Source organism: Lithobates pipiens, unplaced genomic scaffold (assembly GCF_037356315.1).
Source record: "Lithobates pipiens isolate NorthernLeopardFrog02 unplaced genomic scaffold, aLitPip1_a1.2 Scaffold_19, whole genome shotgun sequence".
NCBI lineage: Eukaryota > Metazoa > Chordata > Amphibia > Anura > Ranidae > Lithobates > Lithobates pipiens.
The window spans coordinates 63,087,874-63,112,118 of record NW_027507764.1 but is presented as its reverse complement, the minus strand read 5'-3'; the positions used below and the strand labels follow the sequence as shown (position 1 = coordinate 63,112,118).

The 24,245-nt window shown below is 41.9% G+C and overlaps 1 protein-coding gene across 2 annotated transcripts in view; it reads left to right on the top strand.

Annotated features, from left to right (window-relative positions):
• FAM133B (family with sequence similarity 133 member B) overlaps nt 1-24,179 on the top strand; it is a 41,572-nt gene extending 17,393 nt beyond the window's left edge. Inside the window, exons 4-12 of one of the 2 annotated variants that reach the window (XM_077490813.1) lie at nt 3,719-3,793; nt 5,150-5,182; nt 6,430-6,501; nt 11,026-11,103; nt 12,149-12,196; nt 12,346-12,453; nt 13,557-13,589; nt 13,871-13,909; nt 16,845-24,179. In XM_077490813.1, the coding sequence (XP_077346939.1) occupies nt 3,719-3,793; nt 5,150-5,182; nt 6,430-6,501; nt 11,026-11,103; nt 12,149-12,196; nt 12,346-12,453; nt 13,557-13,589; nt 13,871-13,909; nt 16,845-16,931 (573 nt within the window). In that variant the 3' untranslated portion in view covers nt 16,932-24,179. The remainder of the gene's footprint in view (nt 1-3,718; nt 3,794-5,149; nt 5,183-6,429; nt 6,502-11,025; nt 11,104-12,148; nt 12,197-12,345; nt 12,454-13,556; nt 13,590-13,870; nt 13,910-16,844) is intronic. The other variant, XM_077490814.1, reaches the window with a different exon arrangement.
• Nucleotides 24,180-24,245: the final 66 nt, after the last annotated feature.

Genomic DNA, 24,245 nt, shown 5'->3' with positions numbered 1-24,245 from the left:
AAAAACAGCATTTTTGGTGCCACGCCCTTTTCTCAAGGTGATAGATTTAGGGATGTAGTGCGTTCCTGAGTTCCTCTAGCGCAGTGGTCTCCAAACTGCTGCCTGGGGGCCAGATCCAGCCCTTTGCTTGCTTCTTTATGGCCCTTGGGGCACTTTTCCTTCCACTGATACAGTACACCATTCTTTCCCTGATGCCAATGACAGACCACTATTCTTCCCACTGACACCAATGCTGTGGCACTATTCTTCACATTGACACCAATGATGGGGCACTATTCTTCCAACTGACACCAACAATGGGGCACTTTTCCTCCAACTGACACCAGTAAGGCACTATTCTTCCCCCTAATAACAAAGATGCATTGTTTACTCCCAATGGTCACAGTCTAGCCCCCTAAAGTCTAAAGGACAATAATCCTGACCCTTTGGTAAGAGAGTTTGGGGACCCCTGCTCTAGAGAGCTGGCAACACAATGCCTTTGCTGCACTGAAATCTTAAGCAGGATCTGTGTTTTCTGCTGCTGACGTCAGCATCTCTTCCACTCCTTATCTCTGTACTGCAGTTACCTATACCAATGGTGGGGGTTGTAACTGTGATCACTGACCCTAAAGCTGGGGATTTTTACTGTATCTACTAACACCGATACTGTGTGATAACGTCACTGACACCAGTGCTGGTTGTTATTGTGGTCAGTGACATTATTGCTTGGGGTTCTTATTACGTACACTGACACCAATGCTGGGGGGTTCTTATTGCGTCCACTGACGCCATTGCTGGGGGTTATTTGTCTCCCACTTTCTCTTTAGTGTGCATTGCATTAAAAAAATATAAAAGAATTGAAATTTCTTGGTGTTAAGATGCGTTAAAGCCCATTAATTTTGAATCTACTGCCTAACTTGATGTAATGTACATTGATGCATAAAAATATGCCACTGCTGTGTGGGCCCCTCTGCAAATGCTGGAAGCTGCACATGAGTCCCTCATATAATTTTCAAGTTCACCATCACTGCTATAGAAGGCAAGAGAGAGGTAAAGGCTATTATCGGTCATAAACCCAAAATGAAATATTTTAATCTATTGCAGCTTACCAAACATTAGATGTGGTGGCTGCTTTAGTTTTGTTTTTTAGGCTTTTTTTTTCCCCTCTACTTTCACCTTGTGATCTGGCCAGTAACAACAATAAATCCTTTATTAGAGTGCCCCCACTCAGGATGAAGGAGCACGGGGGGCACCTTTGGACAGCGGCGTTGACGGCCTGGGGGGAGGGGAGTGTTAGATGCACTAGCAGATTGAGCTACACTAACAAATTGAAGCCAAACTCCTGCTAACACTGTATATTCAGTTACAGCAAACGGTTTTGCTCTTTTTTTTTGGGATAACGATTTAACATCAGTAAATAAGTTGATCATTGCAAGCACTCTTGTCAGTGTTAAATGGTTTGTCTAATCCCTGTAACTACAAGAGTGCTTGTTCTGTTGAGAAACAGACTTGCTGGCCGGATCACCAGTTGAAAAAGGAGGAAAGTCTAAAAAAGAAAACTTATGCAGCCATCACATCTAAGAATTGGTAAGCTGCAAAATAATGTTTGCTTTTGGGTTTAATACCGCTATAAACTGCATGTATGTGAGCTAAATGACCTGCCAAAACACTTGTTTGTACTGTTGATGCATACAGGTCTGCAACATAACAAACAAGTGGCCACTGCCCCCACCTATATTTTCCAAGCTTAACTTACCTGCCAGCCTGCGACCAGCCGAATTGACCTGTCTAACAGTATGCGTTTAAAAATGGGGGTTTAGTCTGCACACATTTGCATATACATGCGTAAGCTGCAGGCCCCATCAAGGCACCCCGTTTTCTATAGTACGAACTTCTGAGAGTCTCCACAATGGAAGCACATGCATTTTAATGGATAGGCAGGTTAGCATGAAAGGAGCCCACCCCTCCTAAGCTACAGGGGAACACTGAACACCCACCATATAGCACTATGGCAGCAAAGGTGTCAGTGCGTTGTCTTACCAATATATTCAAAGTACAAACCCCCACCTATATAAAGCCCCATACACACTATCAGATTTTCTGCAGATTTTTTTTTTTCTTCAGGTTTACCAAAACCATGTAGTGCAAGGGCCTGCCTGATTGCATACACATTGTAACTCCTAAGGTTTGACCTCATATTATGTGTTTTTGTTAAATCTGAAGAAAAAAATCAGCAGAAAATCTGATAGTGTATGTGTGGGGCTTAACTGGTCTTAGCAGCAAGGAGCTCTGGACGGGCAACATAGGTCAAACACATTTGCAAAGATCAGTTATAGGTGGGGACAGTAGCCACTTGTTTGTACTTTGAATATATTGGTAAGGCAACACACTGACCCCTTTGCTGCCATAGTGCTATGTGCTGGGTGTTCAGTGTGTCCCTGTAGCTTAAGAGGGATGGGCTCCTTTCAGGCTCACCTGCCCTGCCTATCCATTAAAATACATGTGCCGCTTTCCCTGGGGGCATCCGTGCGTGCTCGCCCCCGAGTCTCACAGCTGCGTCCATTGACACAGACAGTGGGACTCGGCCCAACACCAGCTCCCGTGTCACAGGATTTGATTGACAGCAGTGGGAACCAATGCCTCCTGCTATCAATATGTCCAACCGGGAGAGAGATAGCAGCTGGAGCCGCTGATGTCTTGCACATCGCTGGATCGGGCTCTCCGGTAAGAAAAAGGGGGAGGGGGGGGGGAAGTTGCTCCAACACAGAAGGTGTTTTTTTTTTTTTTTTTAACCCTAATGCATAGAATGACAAACCACTTTGACCTACAGGTAAGCCTAGGTTAAGGCTTACCTGTAGGTCCAAGAAATATCTCCTAAACCTACATGGTTTAGGAGATATTTACAAAAAGACAAACACCGCTGTCTATGGCGCATGCGCACTATCTCCGTTAGCAGCATGCTGCTGCTAACAGCAATATGCCATTAGTGGCAGCTCCCGTGCGCATGCACGGGAGTGACATCGCTGCTCCGGCGCTGTGAGTGGCCGAAAGAAGATGGACGCTCCGTACTACATGGGACAGCGGTGACATCGCTGGCTCCTGTGTCAGGTAAGTGACACATAATGGGCTACTATGCGATGCATAGTAGCCCATTATGCTTTACCTTTGCAGAAACAAAGAAGTAAACCCCATGTTTTTTCACCTTAATGCAGCCCCCTCCGTTCTTACCTGGGCCCCATATTTCCCTTGGCGGAGACGCTGTGTCCCTCTCTGCTCGGGGTCCCGGCTCTTGATTGGATAGATTGATAGCAGTGCAAGCCATTGGCTTGCTGTCAATCAAATCCAATGACTCGGGGCGGAGCCGAGTCCGGCATTCGTGTCTGTGGACACCGAATGCTGGACTCGGGGGCACGCCCACTTAGTAAACCCCACCCCCGCCCCGGGAGAGCGCTTTTCCTAGGGGGATATCTGATGCGTGGAGAAGCCGCGAGAGCTGCCGGGGGACCCCAGAAGAGGACGATCGGGGTCACTCTGTGCAGAAGGAGCTGCACAGTGGAGGTAAGTATGACATGTTTACTATTTTTAAATATAAAAAAATAAATTAAGGCTTTAGAACCACTTTAATAATTCAAATGGTTTTTATACTTGGCGGAGATCTTTCTGTGTAATACTATTCTCTCCTGTAGTTCTGTACAAAAAAGTAAAGTTCGATGTTTGTTTTATTTTTGTATTGTTTCAGAGTTGGAGAAAGGAGCTTGAAAAGCACAGAGAGAAGGTCATTTCTGGCAGTGATGGTTCTTCAAAGAAGAAAGAGGTATTGGAGTATATTATTTTTACATTCCTTAATTTAAACTTCATCCGGCCTTCATGACAGAGTCTGTTTTGAAGTGGAACTCCATGCAAACAACTAAATGAAATGTGTGTTTACTGTTCTACTTTACCAATCCTGTTCAGCCAGCCAAGTTCCTCCACCCCAAACTCGCTCATCCATGTTTTTTCATGGATCTTGCTTTGTGCAATGCTGTGCAGTCGTGCTGGAACAGGAAGGGGCTATCCCCAAACTGTTCCCACAAATTTGGGAGCATGAAATTGTCCAAAATGTCATGGTATGCTGATGCCTTAAAGTGTTTATTCCAAAAAAGATCCTGTTCCCTTAAAGCATGTTATAAAGCACAGCGCTTGGCCCCCTTATCACTTTAAAAAAAAAACTGGCTATACCCCCCCCCCCCCTGTAAACTGACCACGGTATATCATGGTTGCTGAGCCCTGACATCATGGTCAGTTTATGTGCCTCCATCATCTGAAGCCCTGCCCTGTCCTCCCCCGTCTGCCTGTCTGCTGTGCCTGCCCCCTCTTGCTGTTTTAAATACAATTTCTTGTCTTATATAATTCTTGCTGTGAGCTCCTGGCTGTGTTTTTAGTTTTCTAAAAATGACTCCTTTACCGTATTTCAGAGCGGCTCCCCACGATCATGTGACCAGCTGGCTCTCCCCTCCCCTCTCCTCCCGACTGACATCAGTGGGAGAACCTCAGCCCCCGCCTGCTGCATCTGTCAGCTGGGCAGAGGAGAGAGCTGGCCGATCACGAGGAACCGCTCTAAAATACGATAAAGGAGGCTTTTTCTTTTTTTTTAAGAAAAAGCATAGGAGGGGCTGGGTGGTCCTGTGAGACCAATGTTTCAACTCTACTTTATTTTTTGGGATAATGTTTTGTACTTACTTTTTTGTTTTTCTATTGTACTGCTTTATAATCAAAACTCAATAAATAGAATTTTTAAAGGGGGGGAAAAAATGATTAATTAGGTTGTTTTTTGCTGGTTAGAATTTTGTTTTTAATAACTTTTTAATTAGAAAAAGTTTATCAAAAAATACAGGTACTTTCTTATTATCAGTTGTGTCATGAACAATACTTTTAACCCATTAATGCTTCTTGTTCCAATATTGGAACAGTAGTGATGTGGAAGTTATTTATATCCTACGGCTGTAGGCAACACATGAATTTTATGTGCAAATTTAAAAACCATTTCAAACTTAGACATAAATGGGTTAAGCAAACCAAACTAATGATCAAGTTTAATATGACGTCCAAATGGATAACTTCGCATTGATCTCCTCCCATTGGGCACTTGTCTTTTTTAGATCTATATATCTTTTTCTTTTTTCTTTTATAGAAACGCAAAAAGGAAAAGAAGAAATCCGGTGGGGTGAGAATAGTTTTCATTTCTTTCTTGTGTGAAGACAAAGTTTCAGGTCCACTGTTGAAGAATACATTGCAGACCTGCCTTTAGCTAACTATTGCTTTGTTTACATCCCCGTCGCCTTTCTGTCCCTTGCTGTCCCACATTGGGGACACGCTGCAGGCTGTCCATTACTGTCTGGCTGATGCATACACAGGACAATGAGTGGGAGGAAAGTACAGCAAAGGGCATATGCTTTTCTCGATTGGCTAATAGTATTTTTTTCACCTGTTGCGAATGGCATATTTGCATTCCACAGGAGAGACAAGTGATAGGCTAGGGGCAGGGTTTTAAAAATAAAAAAGTGTGTGTGTGTGTGTGTGTATGTATGTGTATGTATGTATGTGTATATGTATATGTATATATATATATATATATATATATCGGGTTTATAGAAAATGGTCACATTTTATAGACCTAGGAAGAAAAAGTATGAAATAATTCAGTAAATTTGTTAGTGACTTTTTTTTTTAGTAATGCTTATTTTAAGTAAATCTATGGTGACAGAGTCGCTTCTTAAAGCTGATTTATTGGTTGTTAAATATATGTGTGACAGGAGTCTAATATTTTCATGTCCATAGCCTGTACTATTCATTCCATTGTTGGCCATATATTGAAGACTGTGCGTACAATAAGAACCTGTCCAGAGTAACCACACACTAAAGGCCAGTTCACACTACATGCAGTCTACTGCTTTTTTTTTTTTTTTTTTTTCTGCACCAAAAACACATGTAACGTAGGTTATATGGCTTCCAATGACATATTTCACACCAGTGCAGTCAGTTCCAGGGCTTTCCAGTTTCAGAAAAAAAAAAAAAATGTAGAACATGTTGCATTTTCCCTGCAATGGAACGCATGAAAAATTCACTGGACCCTAAAACGCGCATGCAGAAACTCATCCGGAACGGATCTGGAGTGTGTTTTTGTGGTGTGAACCAGCCCTTAATCAGTTTTAAGTGTGTGGGCTGGTCTTGGTGTCCGTTTTGCTGAATGATGAGGAGGGGGTGCAATGCATTGTTTCAGCAAAATTTCCCCAACAATTCTATTCCCTTTCTCTATTCTTTGTAACCAGAATCTTGCTTTTTACATTGCGTCAGTTATTTGCAGATTATTGCACCGTCTACCCCAAGGCTTCCAGTAGTACATAGGATGGAATCTCTTTCTGTTTTATAATTTTCGTCTCACAAGTGTCACTCTTATTGTCTCTGGTCAAGTTATCTTCATCATCTTCTTCTGCATCATCGAGTTCTACTTCTTCCAGCAGTTCAGATGAATCCGATAATGAGGTAAGTCAGGTATCAGTCTATGTATGTGTATTTATATAAGTTATTTTTGCTGCCGTCAGTTTGGTGTTTTTTTTATTTTTTTTTTTTTTTCAGCCCCCGAGAAGTTTAAGGTATTGCATACTAGCACGGCACACATTTAGGAGATATTTACTGTACCTAGAAGTAAACCTTATTGACTTATAGGTAAAAATCAAAAAAGTGAGTTTACTCCGAATTTAAAGTGGTTGTAAACCATTACATACACCTAGTGAAATGACTGGCTTCAATTGATGCACAGAGCTGAAACAAAACCTACATAAATTTTACCTGTTTATCTGCAGCCCTCTCTCCTCTACAGCCTCCTGAAGCACACATTTTACACCACATTTCTGAGTGTCAGCAGGCAGAGATTTGAGGTGTTACACTGCAGAGCAGAGACCTGAGTGTAATCGGAATTCCGAGTGGAGGGAAAGGACACACAACCTCTCCAAAATCTCCTAGAAAAACATGCACGGCTGAGGGTGTCGCTCACCTTCTGTGTTGGGAGGGGAAGGGAGGACTTCTCCTGGGATTGTCTGGTGTTGGTATAGACCAGGGATATGCAATTTGTGGACCTCCAGCTGTTGCAGAACTACAATTCCCATGAGGCATAGCAAGGCTCTGACTGCCACAAGCATGACACCCAGAGGCAGAAGCATGATGGGACTTGTAGTTTTGCAACAGCTGGAGGTCCGCTAATTGCATATCCCTGGTATAGACTGTCACAAGTGACTTGGGAAAAGGGAGTAGGTAGGAACCACACTCTATGCATTGGATTGAGGCTAGTACACACTATGGAAGGATATGTATTTTGTTTTCCCCAAGAAAAGTTTTATCAAAGTAATAAAACACAGAAGAGAAATGGAAAACAATTCAGATAAGGTAAGGCCAAGACTGCCTCCTAGATATAATTGAGCATCTTTAAACACAACATATGTCGCTCAATAAGCACTTCCAAAAGATAAGGAATATCAGTCCCACAAAGCCATACAAAAGTTAATACAGTATCCACAGTTATATAAACATTCTGTATAATCACCCTTCTTTAAATGGGGTTTGGTAGATTGCTCATTAATGTACATTCATAATGGAAAACGGACCTAGCCAATAAGCAGTTTGTCCATCACTAGTTCCAATGTGCTCAAACCTGGAACAGCCAACCAAGGACCCCATAAATTGTCAAATCTACAGGGGCGACCCCTGTGTTGATAGGTAAACTTCTCTAGTCTTAAGGCTCGCGCGCACTAAGAAAATCGGGCTAAAACAATTTTGTCCAAACAATTTTGGTGCTATTTTCATATATTGTGTACATAACTTTAGACAGCTGATTCACAATTTTTGTACGAAAGTTTCCCAAGGGACAAACTTGTTAAACGATTCACCCCCAGAAGATTCTACCCCCTTCCTGACCAGAGCACTTTTTTCAATTCTGCACTGCGACGCTTTAACTGACAATTGCGCGGTCGTGTGAAGTTGCACCCAAACAAAATTGCCAAATTTTGATTTTTTTTCCCCACAAATAGAGCTTTCTTTTGATGGTATTTGATCACCTCTGTGGTTTTTATTTTTTGCGCTATAAACAAAGCGAGAGCGTCAATTTTGAAAAAAACGCATTATTTTCTACTATTTGCTATAATAAATATTCCACAAAAATATATTTAAAAAAAAAAAAAGTTTTTTTCCCTCAGTTTAGGCCGATGTGTATTCTTCTACATATTTTTGGTAAAAAAAAACTGCAATAAGCCTATATTGGTTTGCGCAAAATTAATATCGTCTACAAAATAGGGTATAGATTTATAGCATTTTTATTTTATTTTTTTACTAGTAATGGCGATCTGCATTTTTGTGTTTTTTTTCTTTTTTTTGTTTTTATTGTGACCGCGACATGGCAGATACGTCGGACAATTTTGACACATTTTTGAGACCATTGGCATTAATACAGCGATCAGTGCGATTTAAAAATGCATTGATTACTGTAAAAATTTCACTGGCAGTGAAGAGGTTAAGTGTGTCCTAGTTTGTGTTCTAACTGAAGGGGGATGGGGACTGTGCAGGGAAGATAACAGATCGCTGTTCATACTCTGTATGAACAGACGATCTGTCACTTCTCCCCTCAGAGAACCAGAAACTGTGTTTACACACACAGTTCCGGTTTCTCTGTGTCTCAGCGGTGATCGAGACCACAGGGCGAAACGACATTACATAGCGGCGTTTCGCCCAGCCGTACCATTCTGCCGCAGTACAACTGCGGCGGCTGGCTGGCATGTGGTTAATTTATACTCTGTTCATACGATTTTCATACAAGTAAAACCAAAAAATAAAGATTGCACGTGATAGGAAACAATAAACAACAAAAAAAAGCCATTTTCGTTCATCGGTTCTGATTTTCTGTAAAACAACAAGAAAAATCGGATGAACATTCATGTACCACACTTTAGTGTTTCCCCCATACATTGTATTCATTCTTTATGTGAGGGAGCATCTGAAGATTTCCATAGTATTACTCTTTGGGCTTGAAAGAAAGCTCTAGCCACCGCCTCTCTTAGGGGGGCTAGTAATTGTAAGTCGCCCAATATGCCCAAAAGGCACGGTTTGGGGTTGAGTTGAATGGCGGTCTGGAACACAGATTTAATAGTATTCAACACTCCCATCTAATATAGGTGGAGCTTAGGGCATCTCCAAGTTAAGTGTATCAAATCCCCATGGTCTCTGAAGCAGTTGACACACACACAGGGGAGATCAGAATGCCTATGGCATGTAATCTAGCTGGGGTAAATGTATCCTTAAAAGCAAATACAGTTGCATGAGTCTTTGTCTCTCATTAAGGGAACGTTGGGGCACTGCCTGTAAGGCCTCTTCACATTGATCAGCTAGAAAGGGGCCAAGATCACTCTCTCACCTCTCCCCCGCCCTTAAGGCAAACAAAGTTAGGAAATCAGTTAATAACCTTGCATAACATCTAGAGATAAAGGGAAAAAAAAAAAGGTGCCTCTAAGTGCAGAAGTAATACTTTTTATATATCCCAAAAGTGTTAAAAACACTTACAAACAGGGTAGATGGGTTTGGAGCACATCATAATAATATGGCAGGTGGTCTCTATGGCAGCATATTCTGAAGTGGCCAGCAGAGGGAAGCCACAGCTCTCCGGATTCTGGGGAGACAGCTGAGCTGTCCGAGATGGCATGGAAACCGAATCCCGGAAGTGTTGTCAGCAGGAAGGGACCAGCGTGGACAACAAGCTGAAAGTGATGTCATCAACATGCGGAGCGTTTTCGGTACAGCCAATTGGTTCCTTCTACAAGCAAGAAGGAATCAATTAGCTGTTCCGAAATGTGTTGCCTGTTGATGACGACACTTCCGGCTTGCTGTCCACGCTGGTTGCTGGTCCTTTCCCGCTGACGTCACGTCCAGGATTCGGTTTCCACACTAGCTCAGCTGTCTCCCCAAAATCCAGAGAGCTGTGGCTTCCCTCTGCTGGCCACTTCAGAATATGCTGCCATAGAGTTACACCTTTGGATATTCTTAGGACTACCAGAACGCTGGATCACCTGCCATATTATGATGTGCTCCTACTCATCTACTCTTTTTTGTGTTTTTAACCCTTTTGGGCTATATAAAGTTTTACATCGGCACTTAGAGGCACTTTTTTTTTTTCTATTTTATTTCCAGAGTCTGCTTTTTATCTTCAAGTGCTGCCGTAAGTGTATGAAGACCCATTTACATTTCAACATAGACTGATATCTGCTTGGTCTGTTACTCAGAGCCCTGTGCTGTCAGAGTGTGCTTAAGTTGTACATAATAAAAGTACATAAACTTAAGTAGGCAGAGCCCTGTACTTAATTCCTCAAATGAGAATAGGGATCCATTCTGAAAGATATGGTAAAGGTGCGTTATACCCCACCTACGCCACCTTAGGACCTGTTGTAATTTGGCTAACTCTGGATAGTGATTATTGTGCCATATAGGGCTGAAACGAGTGAAACCAGTGACACGTTGGAGCTGCTTACTTATTCCAAACCTTTTGAATAAGAGTTTATGTGGGTAAAAGGCGGTTTGACTTGGCAAAGGTCTCAGCCTCCAGACCAGTGCTTGGAAACTACCTTCCCTTAAGTCCCAAATTTTCCTGTCCTAAGGTGACAATGCTGCTTCTCCATAGATATAGTACAGTGAGTGTTGTCACTCTAGGAAAGGACGTGTTACTGGCAGGATCACTAGATAAAAATAAAGTGAAAAAGCCTGAAAAAAAAGTCATTATCACTGGCTGTATCTTTTCATCCCCATCTTGTTTATGGGGTTGCACAACCCTAGATTTTAAAGGTAGCTTGAGTTTGGCGATTTTTATATGATCTCACCTTGGTCAGTTGTATTTATTTGATCAAAAAATCGGATTACCTATTTATTATGTGTGTGATTTGCAGAGCTGTATTAAAACTAGTATTTTATTAACTAGTATTATGAATGTTTCTTCCGCACTAAATTATTATTTATTTTTTCTATATGATCAAGAAAAAACGCTCAAGAAAGAAAAAGAAGAAAAGACATTATCGCAGGTCATCAGACGAGGGCTCGGATTCTGAGAGCAAGGTGTGGTTTGCGGAGGTGTCATGACTTATCTGCTGGCCACTGTATGGAAATGTACGGCTACAGTATTTGTAAGGGAGAACTATCCTGAAGATTTACATTTTTAAAATTTGATATTTTAAATCTGAAAGTGGATCAGAGATGGGTAATTCTTCCTTTTACGAAATAGAACGTATATAGTCCTTAATTAAACCATAGAAAAAGTCAACCAGCAAAGCACATATATTCAGTTACCTATTAGGGTCAGATCAGGGTCAGCTTATTGGAGGAAAGGCGCACACCCCCTCTCCACATTGGCAAGGGAAGGAATGTGCAGAGCTCTGCTCTGAATAGACCAGTGCTGTGCTAATCTTTTTAAAGCAACCTCCCAGGACGCAAATTTTCAGGTTGCTTTTATCTCCTGTTTTGGAGAACTTGTCAGAAGCCATGCAGCAGGAGAAAGCCCACAGTATTCTTTGGACAGAGAAAAAACACTACAGGTAGATGTTCCCAACTCAGATTGAATTGGGGTTAGATACACTTTAAGAAGTCTTTTAAAAAAAAAAAAATCCCTAAAAAGGCAGCTTTTACTGCAACACTCGCCCTTTCTCCAGGGCTGCTCCCCATAGACGTAATGCTCTGCATTTAGTGCTGATCCTCTTCAGGATTTAATGACTTTCAGCATCATTCAAGCCACTTTTTTGTGAGCCCAGAGTCTCAAGGACCCATCCTCTGAGGGTGCATGATCACAAGATAATGCTGCCAGGAATGATGGATCATGGATGAGAGGAAAAAAGATGCAGATGGGTTCCAGTTTAAACAAGTGATGGCTTTTGGTTCTTCTGAAGTCAGTATTTGGGTACTCTTGTTTTTGCTTTTCTACATGTTGAAGTTTTTTCATTATGTAGATTGTTTGTATTACTTCACTTGTTATTTACTGACTAAAGCCAGGTTTTAAGTTGCAGTTTAGTTGACCTCTTCTACATTCCTTGTCAGAAGGGTCGCAGCTTTGTAAACCTATTAATGCAATACAAATCATACAAATTCATTTCTGCTTATTCTTTGTAAGGATTCTGTGAAGAAGAAGAAATCCAAAGATGATCTGGAGAAGGACAGAGTGAGTTATAGTAACACTTTAACCTCTTCCAGAATATCATATTAAATTGAGGGGGGCTTATGAGAAAACTAGAACTCTAGGGGAGCCGATGTACTCTTAACCATTTTTAGATCAGTTTCATTTGAAAAGTGAGACATTTCTTTCTGCAGGATGGAAAGAGTTCAGGCAGAAAGAGGAGAAGACCTGATGACGATGAAGACGACGAAGACGACAGACATGCTTCTTATGATTCCTCACGGTCAGACTCTGAGGACGAGGTTAGTCTGTGACGATGACAACCTACAAAGTGAGAGTGATCAGAGGCAAATGAAAGGCAGCAGTGAAACCCCAAGCAGCTGTCACAAACTGACTTCAAACAAAAAAGAAATAAAGGCCAATAAAATGACTAGAATTAACGCAGCTGTTTTGTTTTTCTAATGTTGCTAGTGGGGGAGCTATCCCTGCCAGTAGAAGACAGTGATTATTGCTAGTGGCTATAGCAGCCGCTAGCGATAATCTCAAGTAAATCCATCAGGCTGGTTGTACCCGAATTGGCTCGATCAACTTGGTATATTCAGTCTGTCCACACATGGTTTAGCCGGTTCCTGCTGAAGTGGCCGAGATTTGAACAGTCTATGGCTGGCCTTAGACACTTGCTTTGACCAGTCGGGGAAAAGTGGCATCTGCAGATACTGCATATCCCAGTGTTTTACATTTACCAATCCATGATCCCTTGTCACCTCCCAACTGCAGCATTCCAGCCAGTGTCGGCTGATGTCAGAACTTCGACGGGGTGGCATCACAGACGCCCTCACCCTAATGTGAAATCTCCTAGGTACTGGTCAGTGTAAAAAAAAATAAGTTTTGTTCTCTTGCTCAGCTGTAGGTTTATGGTAGAAAAAGCTACACACCATTTAAACAGACATCAATGGATATCAACGTGCTTTACGCTAAGTGCTTACTATTAAGCAAAACGCATCAATGTTCCCTTGAGGTTATTTGTTTGCCTGTGCATACCGTTTTCTAATATAAACCTATGGTTTAGCAAGAGAATACTTTGGTTTCATTATGTTGGAGTTTTTTTGTATAGGCCAGCATCGGGAAAGCTGTGAAAGCTGCGATTTTCACAGCTCTGTGTTCTGTCTTTGTTGTTTTTATTCATTGATAACCTTTTATTCGTTTTAGAATATAATGGGCTGCAGGTTTAATATTGCAGATGACTATAACAATTTGGTCCATGGTGTGTGACCTATGTGATCTCATAACCTAATTTAATTACCGCCATCTGTATTAAAATGTGATACTTCTGAAATATTAGGAACAATTGTCCTATAACTTAACTTCGCTATAACCACAGCTACTCTGTTGTTTTTTTATTCAGCAGTTAGCACTATCAAGCGGAATTGCACCTATGGTATATCTTTTTTGCACTTGATTGTTTAAGCTGCGTGTTTTTTTTTTTTTGTTTTTTTTGTTGTATCTTCATATATGTGTTTTCACTAGATAGTTGATCTATGAATATCTCTCTGCGGATCTGTCGAATGCCTATGCTTTACACTCAGATGTACATGTGTGTCTTTTTTTTTTTTTTGTATTGCTTAACCCCATCATTGAGGGCTGAGTTACTTTGTTGAAAAACATGGTGTACATTGAAATAGTTTAAGGTACATTGGTGACACTTATTTGTTTTTTAAGGTTTATGGGAAAAGGAAGCGGAGCAGTGAAGAGAAAGCCGTAAGTTTCTTTTTCATGGAAATTCTGATGGTTTAACACAATGAGAACTGCAGGAGGCATATTATAATTGGGTTGTTTTTATATACAGTTGCAATAAAAAGTATGTGAACTCTTTTGGAATAATATGGATTTCTGAACAAATTGGTCATAAAATGTGATCTGATCTTCATCTAAGTCACAACAATAGACAATCACAGTCTGCTTAAACTAAAAACACACAAAGAATTAAATGTTACCATGTTTTTATTGAACACACCATGTAAAAATTCACAGTGCAGGTGGAAAAAGTATGTGAACCCCTAGACTAATGAGATCTCCAAGAGCTAATTAGAGTGAGGTGTCAGCCAACTGGAGTCCAATCAATGAGATGAGATTGGAGGTGTTGGTTACAGCTGCCCTATAAAAAAAAAACACACCAGTTCTGGGTTTGCTTTTCACAAGAAGCATTGCCTGATGTGAATGATGCCTCGCAAAAAAAGAGCTCTCAGAAGACCTACGAATAAGAATTGTTGACTTGCATAAAGCTGGAAAGGGTCATAAAAGTATCTCCAAAAGCCTTGCTGTTCATCAGTCCATGGTAAGACAAATGTCTATAAATGGAGAAAGTTCAGCACTGCTGCTACTCTCCCTGGGAGTGGGCGTACTGTAAAGATGACTGCAAGAGCACCGAGCAGACTGCTCAATGAGGTGAAGAAGAATGCTAGAGTGTCAGTTAAAGACTTACAAAAGTCTCTGGCATATGCTAACATCCCTGTTAGCAAATCTACGATACGTAAAAAACTAAACAAGAATGGATTTCATGGGAGGATACCACAGAGGAAGCCACTGCTGTCCAACATAAACATTGCTGCACGTTTACAGTTTGCACAGCACCTGGATGTTCCACAGCAGTACTGGCTAAATATTCTGTGGACATCTGAAGCTCAACAGAAGATGGGTGTTGCAACAGGACAACGACCCAAAGCATAGAAGTAAATCAACAACAGAATGGCTTAAACAGAAGAAAATACGCCTTCTGGAGTGGCCCAGTCAGAGTCCTGACCACATCCGACTGAGATGCTGTGGCGTGACCTCAAGAAAGCGAATTCACACCAGTCATCCCAAGAATATTGCTGAACTGAAACCATTCTGTAAAGAGGAATGGTTGTGCACCATGGGAGTGTCTGATCTGCAACTACAGGAAATGTTTGAAGTTTTTGCTGCCAAAGGAGATTCAACCAGTTATTAAATCCAAGTGTTCACATACTGTTTCCACCTGCACTGTGAATGTTCACATGGTGTGTTCAATAAAAACATGGTAACATTTAATTCTTTGTGTGCTATTAGTTTAAGCAGACTGTGACTGTCTATTGTTGTGACTTAGATGAAGATCAGATCACATTTTATGACCAATTGTGCAGAAATCCATATCATTCCAAAAGGGTTCATATACTTTTTATTCCAACTCTATAGTGTGGAAATTGATCCAAATAAAATACATACCTCTTCTACTGCCCTCACTGCTGAATGCTGCTCAGTTGCTGGGAAACTAACACTAGAGAAGGCGAGTCGGTCTCTTCTGTCCCCTGTAGCTCTACTGGTTTCTTCTGCTGGCCTCCACCCATTACAGGATACAATAGAAATGTGCAGGTCCGTAGGGGGAATGAACAAAAGCTCAGGTGGACATAGGGGCGGACTATTCCGAAAGTGTCTGTTTCCCAGCAGACTTCGGGCGACCCATCCTCAGCAATGGATCTGCTTTTAGTGGCCCAAGTGGCAAAAGAAGTATTTTATTTCTCGCTCACAGGTACATTCTTTGTTATTCTTTTGATACTTTCACTTATGGGCCTGGGTCTTTTTGTATAATGTTGCCCACTGCAGGTTAGGACTTCTTGGGTACATTGTTTGTAGCTCAGCTGTGCTTTTAAGATCACTGGATTGGTAATATAATAGTGAAAAATTGTGTAAATGACACCAAGTAACATGTAGTAGTCATTTTGCATGATGGCACCATGCTTTAATTGTGTGTGATTGATTGCTGCTACGTGTAGCTTCACACCATAGCATGGGTGCTCAATCTGTGGTCCTCCAGCTGTTGTTCCGTAACAGCTGGAGGGCCACAGGTTAAGCAAACCATGGCATAGAGGGGTGTGTGTGTGTGTGTGTGTGTGTGTGTTTGTTTTTTTCCCCATCAACAGGGGAACTTGTTGAAGGGTGACAAAATAATCTAGTGTACAACATTCCCATTGCACATGTTCCTGAAAATGGGGGCAGTAGCGATAGCCACGCAATAATAAAGCGTATATTGCCTGCACTCTGTGGAACTTCAAAGAGAATCCAGAAAGTGTATTGTAAGGAATTATATTACAGAAAAGAGGGGGGCCATGCAGGACCCCTTCACTAGGCATGTGATCAGGGTGAAGGGTCCTGCGTGGCTCCGAAAAGTTGCAAAATGTTGCTGTGATGGGAATGGTTTCAATAAACCTTTTGGATGCTATTTGAAAGTCCACGATGTGCTGGCAATATACAGTATGCTTTATTAGGGTGACAAACCAGGAGCATAAAGCCTAGCACACACGGGCCGCATATCGGGCAACATCATCCTGTTGAATAAAAACCGGCCCGACATTCAGCCAGTATGTATGGCAGCCGGTACGGCCGGCTCCTGTTGGACGAGCATACTGGAAAACCAGCAGCTGACCGGCTCACAATTGGTATGCTCAGCCAATGGCTGAGAGCGCCGACCAGAGCTGTTGAACACAACAGCTCACCGGGGAGATCGATGTACTATCATCAGATTGTTGGTACAGTGACTCCAACCAGAGCTGTCAGGTTTTTGATTGAACGAAAAAACGAATGGTGTGTACTAGGCATAACTGTCAGACTGTTGGCCCATAACAGGCTAAACCCAGTTACCTACTAGTGTCTGAGTAAAATATGTTTCCCTGATTTACAGGAAAAGACAAAAAAGAAAAAAAAGCACAAGAAGCACAGCAAGAAAAAGAAAAAGAAGTCGGTCCCCTCAAGCTCTGATTCTGAATAACCAAGTCACGTAATCCCCCCACACTCCATGTGCAATGATTTCACTCTCAGACTGTGAACAGCTGCAATCCACACCTATCAGATTTTCTCCTCTGTAATGCACAGTTTTCCTGAGAGCAGAGGTGACTTAAAGGGAATTTTCCCACCAAAATACATCTGTATCATCTAACATCCGGGAATACAGGAGAGTCATCCTGGCAGGTTTGGTTTTCTATTGCACTGGTGGGTGTAGCCAAACTACAGGTAAACTATACAGATAGTGACATCACCACTTCATATGATGTGCTTATTACAGCCATGGCGGCTCTTTACCTCACAACACTGGCAGTTTTTTTTCCTCTGACCTTGCACAGCACCTATGCACAAAAAATTGGGACTCTTTTATATTTTGTTTGTTAAAATCCTACCATTCTGATGCAGAGAACAAATGTATTTGTTGGTTGCACTACTACATTTTGTCCTCAGAGGATTCTGGTCAGTCCACAGAATAGTCTTGGTGACATGACATGGTCTGTGCGAAGGCCCCACCCCCTGATATCACCCTTGCCAGCACTCCCCCTCTGTCCCTTGTGCTGCCTTAGGCGCTTGATTCACCCAACAACACAGTCTGTGTTGCATTTGCATGTAAAAATCCAGCATGCCAGTTGTACCCAAGTCGATCGATGGATCAACTTCAGCCTATCCATAGATGGTTCAAATCTCGGCCAGTCCCTGCTAACCCACCCGAGATTTGAACCATGGCTAGCTTAAGTCAGTGACAGTACCTGGTGCATTAAGGTTTGGGGTAGTACATGACCACCTTCCATGTCAGTGTTTGGGTCTAACCATTTGCTAGACCCGAGTACTGTCACATGTTCAATGTAGTGACATTACTGCTCTCTAGTGTCTGAGACTGGGGATTTTACTGCCCGTGTTCTGTCAAAATGGCCAATTCATCAAGATCTCTGATTACGTCACTTCCGGTTACTGTAGTGTAAACTATCAGTAATTGGTGATTTGAATGACTTGTCACAACACCGGCAAGTGTGTGCACTCTGGTGCACAAAGACTTTGCTGTTTTGACACAACAGCGGATAACGAGAAAAGAGTTGTTGCTGCCGTGTTACTAACCATTTTCTTGGTTAGTATCGGAGAGGACTAACCATATCCGCTCATAATACCGTGTACTGGAGTGTATACGGTTGCTGGTGTTTCAAAATAGCAAGTTGTCGATCTTCAATTCCTGACGGTTTACAGTAACTGGAAGTGACATAATTGGAGATTTTGTTGAATTGGCTATTTTGACGGAACACCGGCTGTGATGGTGAAATTGGCTTTGAAGGGAGTGCTAGCAAGGGGAGTATAAGTGGGTCAGGGGTGCTTTTTGTACTGACACAAAGTAGGTGGTGTCGCTTTCAAGGTTTTGCTGAAGAAAACGTTAAATTCTTTCTCGTAAAAAGGCTGCTGTTTGTTTTATAGTTGATCATTTATTATCTTCAACTGTAGATCTGTGTAAAGTCTGAGCCCTAATCTTGTATCGGCCATCCGGGGCGAAGTGTTTGTCAGGGCAGGTGCCAGAATACACTGGTCAGCACTCTCAGCCATTGGCTGCCGAATGCTGAGCGGCTGACCTTTTTTGGTCATGCCCCTTCGACAGAAAACGGCTGGCTTCCATCCACACGGGTTTTTATTGAACCAGCTGATGTGGCCTGACATTCAGCCCATGTGTACTAGCTTTTAGATTTCAGATAAGGGCTCAAACCTCAAATAGCCCTCAACTCATTGGAAGTTCATAAGCTGAGATCTGCATAAGTCATTGTATACTTCATGAACTAGAGATCTCTTCAAGAGACAGATGCTAATTCACCACACCAACTCTTATCTAGTTGCACATATTTTCCTTATAAGCAAACTGCATTTTTCACTTCTTAACGTTTGTATTTCTGGCACATGCATAACATGTGAAAAAGCTTGTTTTTTTGGAAAGCACTACAGCAATAATGAACATTGATTTTAGGGCCATCATAGTTTGTCCTTGGGCACGCAGCCTCCAAGACTGCAGATACTGTCACAGACCTGAGACCTTGATGATTCATGTTAAAGAGAACCAGTCGGTTAAAAGTGCTCTGTGCTGTTTGTTCCCTTCTCTGCCGGGGTGGATACATTAACTCAGGTGTGCAAAAATTTACCAAGGGCCCCTGCTGGGGTGTGTGTCAGTTTTTTTTTTTCCTTCCTAACTTTATTGAATGTTTAAAAACAAACAATCCATTTGACTCCTATGGGGGATTTACAAGTTGGCAAAGTCACTGTTAATGGAACTTCACCATTCTCCATTGTTAATATTTTGTCAAAGGAGCTGAGCACGTGCCTCAGTCCCAGGAACAGCATTTGGACAACATTCCCTGAAACTGGGGGCAACATCTGAGTTTTGTATCACCCCCAGACAAAGAAGGGGGTCATAAAGGGCAGCTAACTGCACCCAAAGTTCTGTGTATGTCACAAGTTCATTAAAACGCATCAGGTCCCTTTTTCAATTTTTAAATTACAAGTGTCCAAAATGATGATATTTCTCTCACACTGGACCTTGTTTTTTCCACATAAAGGATAAAACTGTTCTGCCCAAAGTAATTGACCGCTGTCCTATCATTTCTGTGTAGATAACATTTTTAAAGGAAAGTCTGTGGCTTTGACAGACAACAAATACTTTAGTCACTTTTTAACTGGCACTTAAAGGAGTGCGCTTTGAGAGAATTATGGGACCTGCCATTTCTGATCTGCTGAAAAAACTAGGCCCTTGACTGATCCTCTTGGTTTAGTTCTTATTAATTCACCAATTACAGAAACGGATACACACGGCCCTTTTATGCTATTTCTTTAGCTGAACATCACACAATGATTTTTTTTTTCTTCTTTAAACAGGCCTTGATTGCAGCCAGATACCAAAATATCAGTTCAGAATGTAAACACAAATTGAGAATAATCCAAAGGCTTTAGATTGTAAGCTCTTTGAAAGCAGACGTTGATGTGAGTGTACATTATATAAAGCATTATCAGTTAAAGAGGTTGTAAAGGTTCAAAATGTGTTGCCCCCCCCCCCCCCCAAGCCTCCTCTTCTAACCTGAGCCCCCCTTTCGTTCCAGCTATGCACAAGGGAGCCTCATTGGTTCACACAGCAGCAGGAGCCATTGTCTGTCAATCACAACCAGTGAGCCAATAAGGAGAGAGCAGGGGGTAGGGCCGAGCCACAGCTTTATGTGTCTTATGAATGCATAAATAGCGGCTTGCTATGGGGGCACTGGCAAGGGGGGAGGAGCTAGGCATAGCGGCGGTGGACTCGAGAAGAGGTTTAGGGCTGCTCTGTGCAAAACCACTGCACAGAACAGGTAAGCATGACGTGTTGTTTTTTTTTTTTTTAAGCTTTAATATCACTTTAATTGTCAGTGCTTTATAACTCTCTGTAATACATATGTGTTCCGATATACTGATGTGATTTGTATTTATTATGTGATGTGCAGTATTTAGCTGTAACGTATGGATAGTACACCCTTCTGGCCCTCTAGTCCACAGATGTCTCCTGAGAGCCTGATGTACTATGAAGACTGACTGAAGACTGGGTATAGCACCTTGTGTATCTGTTATTCTAATTTAGCTTGCAGCCTCGTGTATATAAATCGGCCCCCGAGACAAGCAAAGCGGCTTTCACAGCCAGTAATTCTAGTAAAAACTTGAAGAGCCCGGACTGTTCTGCCATAGTCATGTGACTGGCCTTTCCTCCAAGTGTTTTTTGCTGCATTAAAGTGATGCTAAAGTGGTATACTTACCTGCTTTGTGTAGTGGTTTTGCACAGAACAGCCCCATCCTCCTCTTCTCGGGTCCCTCTTTGGCGCTCCTGGCCCCTCCCTCCTGTTGAGTGCCCCCACAGCAAGCAGCTTGCTATAGGGGAAACCAAGCAGAGCTGCTGCTCCATGTGTCTATACAGACACGGAGCTGTGGTTCAGCCCTGCCCCCTCTCTTTCCTGATTGGCTGATTTTGACACCAGCGGGAGCGGGCGCTGCTGCTGTGTCTCAGCCAATCAGGAAGGAGAGTCCCGGACAGCCACGGCACTCGTGCAACATTGTTGGATGGAGATGGGCTCAGGTAAGTATTAGGGGAGCTGCTGCACACTAGGTTTTTTTATCTTAATGCATAGTATGCATTAAGATAAACTTTCTGTCTTTCAAACTACTTTAAAGTAGAAGACATGACAACAGACAATCATTGCCCCAAAGGTACCTATTATTATAACAGCTTTATGATGTTTATTGTTATGAAATTGCGTTTTATATACCTTTCTGGGTTTTTTTTTTTTTTTTTTGCTGTCCTATAACCCGCTAAGCTTTAGTCCCGGTCCTCTTTCCTTGTGACTGGTGGGTGGAAACTTCCGTCAGGGAGTAAAGGAGGAGTTGCATATGCCCATTCAAATGGAGTGGTGACTGAGCTCATTTTACTAATCGCAGCGCATGCGCACTGGAGGTAGTGTCTTTCTTGCCCACCTATCTGGGTGCTGTCAACGCTTGCAGCGCATGCACACTGGAGGAAGTGTAATATAATTAAACAGCAGAGCTTCTGGAAGCCGACAACACTTAAGGACTAACTTCTTGAATGGAGGCTGTAAACAGTTGTTGGCCCAGCCCCAGGAAATATGTCAATAAGAAAGGGAAATGGCAGAATCACCAGGTCATTTATTGATGACAGCTAAACATCATTTAAAGGGGCATACTGTGAATGTACACAGACTTTGCAAATGAAAATTTCTAGGACACCTCAAGCTTTATGAGACAAAATGCAGGCTGCAGAGCCATATTGTTGGGTATACCGGCTGTGCCCAAACACACCAGCTGCTGATAGTTGCTGCACCTGTAGTGTTTCTTGCTTTATTGTGAATTCTCCATTTACTGACAGGTAATAAGCATGCACTTTAGGAGTTGTAACTTACTGAACTTGATTTTTATCAGAGGAGTCATACCTGGACATAGCCAGGTAACTAATATTTGTAAAAAGATGAGGCAATCAAAAGCAGGCTTTGTATTTTTAAGACATGTTTACGTTAATCTATATTGTTTTTTTGGCTTGTGGTTTTAGTGAATAACAGAACACAGCATCACTCTGATTCTAATTAATTACTTCCAGTTATCTATAGATACTTGCAAACTCTCATTCTGGCTTCACTCTGTTTTATTTGCTAAGCTTGTATCAGAGGTATGAGATCTGTTCTTTAACTGCCCTGGAACTTTTCATGCCTTTGAATCTCTAACTGGTCATGTATATTCTCTCCTGCTTTTTATAAACTGCTGTTAAAGCTGACCTCCTATGAAGAATGGAAGGTCCACATCCTTGTCAGCCCCCCACTGCCCAAAACTAATTTAGCAGTAAAAACTTTTAAAATAAAGATTTAAAGAGGGAATAAACTTCCTCTGCAGACAAGGTAAGCTTATAATAAGGATTTACCTATAGGTAGTGTAAATGTCTCCTAAGCATGTACAGTTTAGGAGATATTTACATTGCATGTAGCCAGTGACATCACTGCCGCATGCGCTCTGAAGCCACGGGTGCTGTTCCTGCCAAGCCTCGTGCCATGAACAATGCATACTAGGTCATTATGTGTTTGTCTTGCATTGTTTTTAGATTTTTTTTTTTTCTTTTTTTCTCTGAGGTTTACAACCTCTTTAACGAACAAATTAATTCAAATACTTTGGTTCTGGCATCTGTGGGGCATTGGCAGACATCACTAGGCCTTTTGGATGACTGCTGACATAACTGGGCACTTGAAATCCTGCAAAAACGCTTCCCTGCCCACTGCAGGTGGGATTTCGAGTCAACAGGACACAGCAGTGACTGGTATTAATGTTACCCGCACCGCTGGAAACCGGGACCCAGGTGTTTTTTTCTTTTTTTTTTTTTTTTTTTTTTTTTCTTTGAGATTTTCCTTGTTTAAAAGGAGCTTGAGTCTCTGCCAATAAAATGAAGTCACCAGTTACAAATACTGTAGCGGCTGACTTTTTTTAATTTAAGGACACTTATCTTTATAGGGCTCCAGCGCTGTTCTCACCTAAGCCAATTGCCAGGTGTCAGCATCTTGCAAGTGGTTGTAAACCCTCTCCTGTACCCAGTAAAGTGAGTAGCCTCAGATGATACACAAAGATGAAACAAATCACTCCTACATAAGTTTTACTTGTTTATCTGCAGTCTTTTCTTCTCTACATCTCTTCAAAGTGCTTAATTTAGAGAAAACCTTCATCTGCCAGTAGCACAGAGGCTGGGAGGCTATAGTTAGAGCTCTTGGACAGTGTGTGAGAGCTGATTGGAGGAACGGGACGCCCCTTTATACATGGCACAGGAATGATGCAGAGCTGTGTTGTGAAATAGGGGAGCTGTGTGCTTAGCTCTTCTCCCCATCACCATTTTATCTCTGGTGTCGGGACAACTTGTCAGAAGTGACATATGCTGATAACACCGGAGAGAAACGATACATAGCGTTTTGGAGAGACATACATAAATTCTACAGATACGCTTTGTTCAGATTTCATGACTGAGGTTCACCACCACTTTATGGGGAAAATGGCTGTGCCTGGGTGAGCTGCTCTGCACTTTGTGAATGGTCCCACAGTCTTCTGGGAACTGTGATGTGTCCTGAAATGCTTTATTTACAGCTTATTTGTTTGGGTGATGGGGGGCTGGCAGGAAAATGAAACTTCTATTTGCATGGAAGGTCCACTTTAATTGTCAGGCAAGCCCACGCAGAAACCTTCAAAAAGGACACACGGAGGCTGAGAAAAGGCTAAATGGGACTGCCACCTATAGCAACCAATCCGCTTTCATTTTAACATGCACAGGGATAATAAATCCTAGAATATAATTGGTTGCTGTGATGCAATAGTGATAAGATAATCTGTAGTCGCACCCTTTTTTTTTTTTTTGTCTGTCTGTCCTCTACATAACTTAATGTGTTGTATTTAAGTTGCAGCATAGGCTCTATGTACAAATGTATGTAACTTTAGAGAAATGCGTTTGCCCTTATCCTATTTTAACTCATGGTTACTGAATCTGTTTAGCGTGTAAAAAAGCTCTTGTTTTGTTTTTGTATTATTTTTATATATCTCTATTTAACAGCTTCATATTGAAGCTGAGCTGCTTATGTAATACACTTCGGTACCAGAACCCATTGAGAAGTTGTCCTGTTTTATGAAAGTGAACTACTTATGACTGAAATAAAAACCTTCTTTAACACAAGACTGCCTTGTGTGGGTCATTTATAAGGGAATGGCAATGTTCTTTCTGGAGTCAAATGATCCTTTT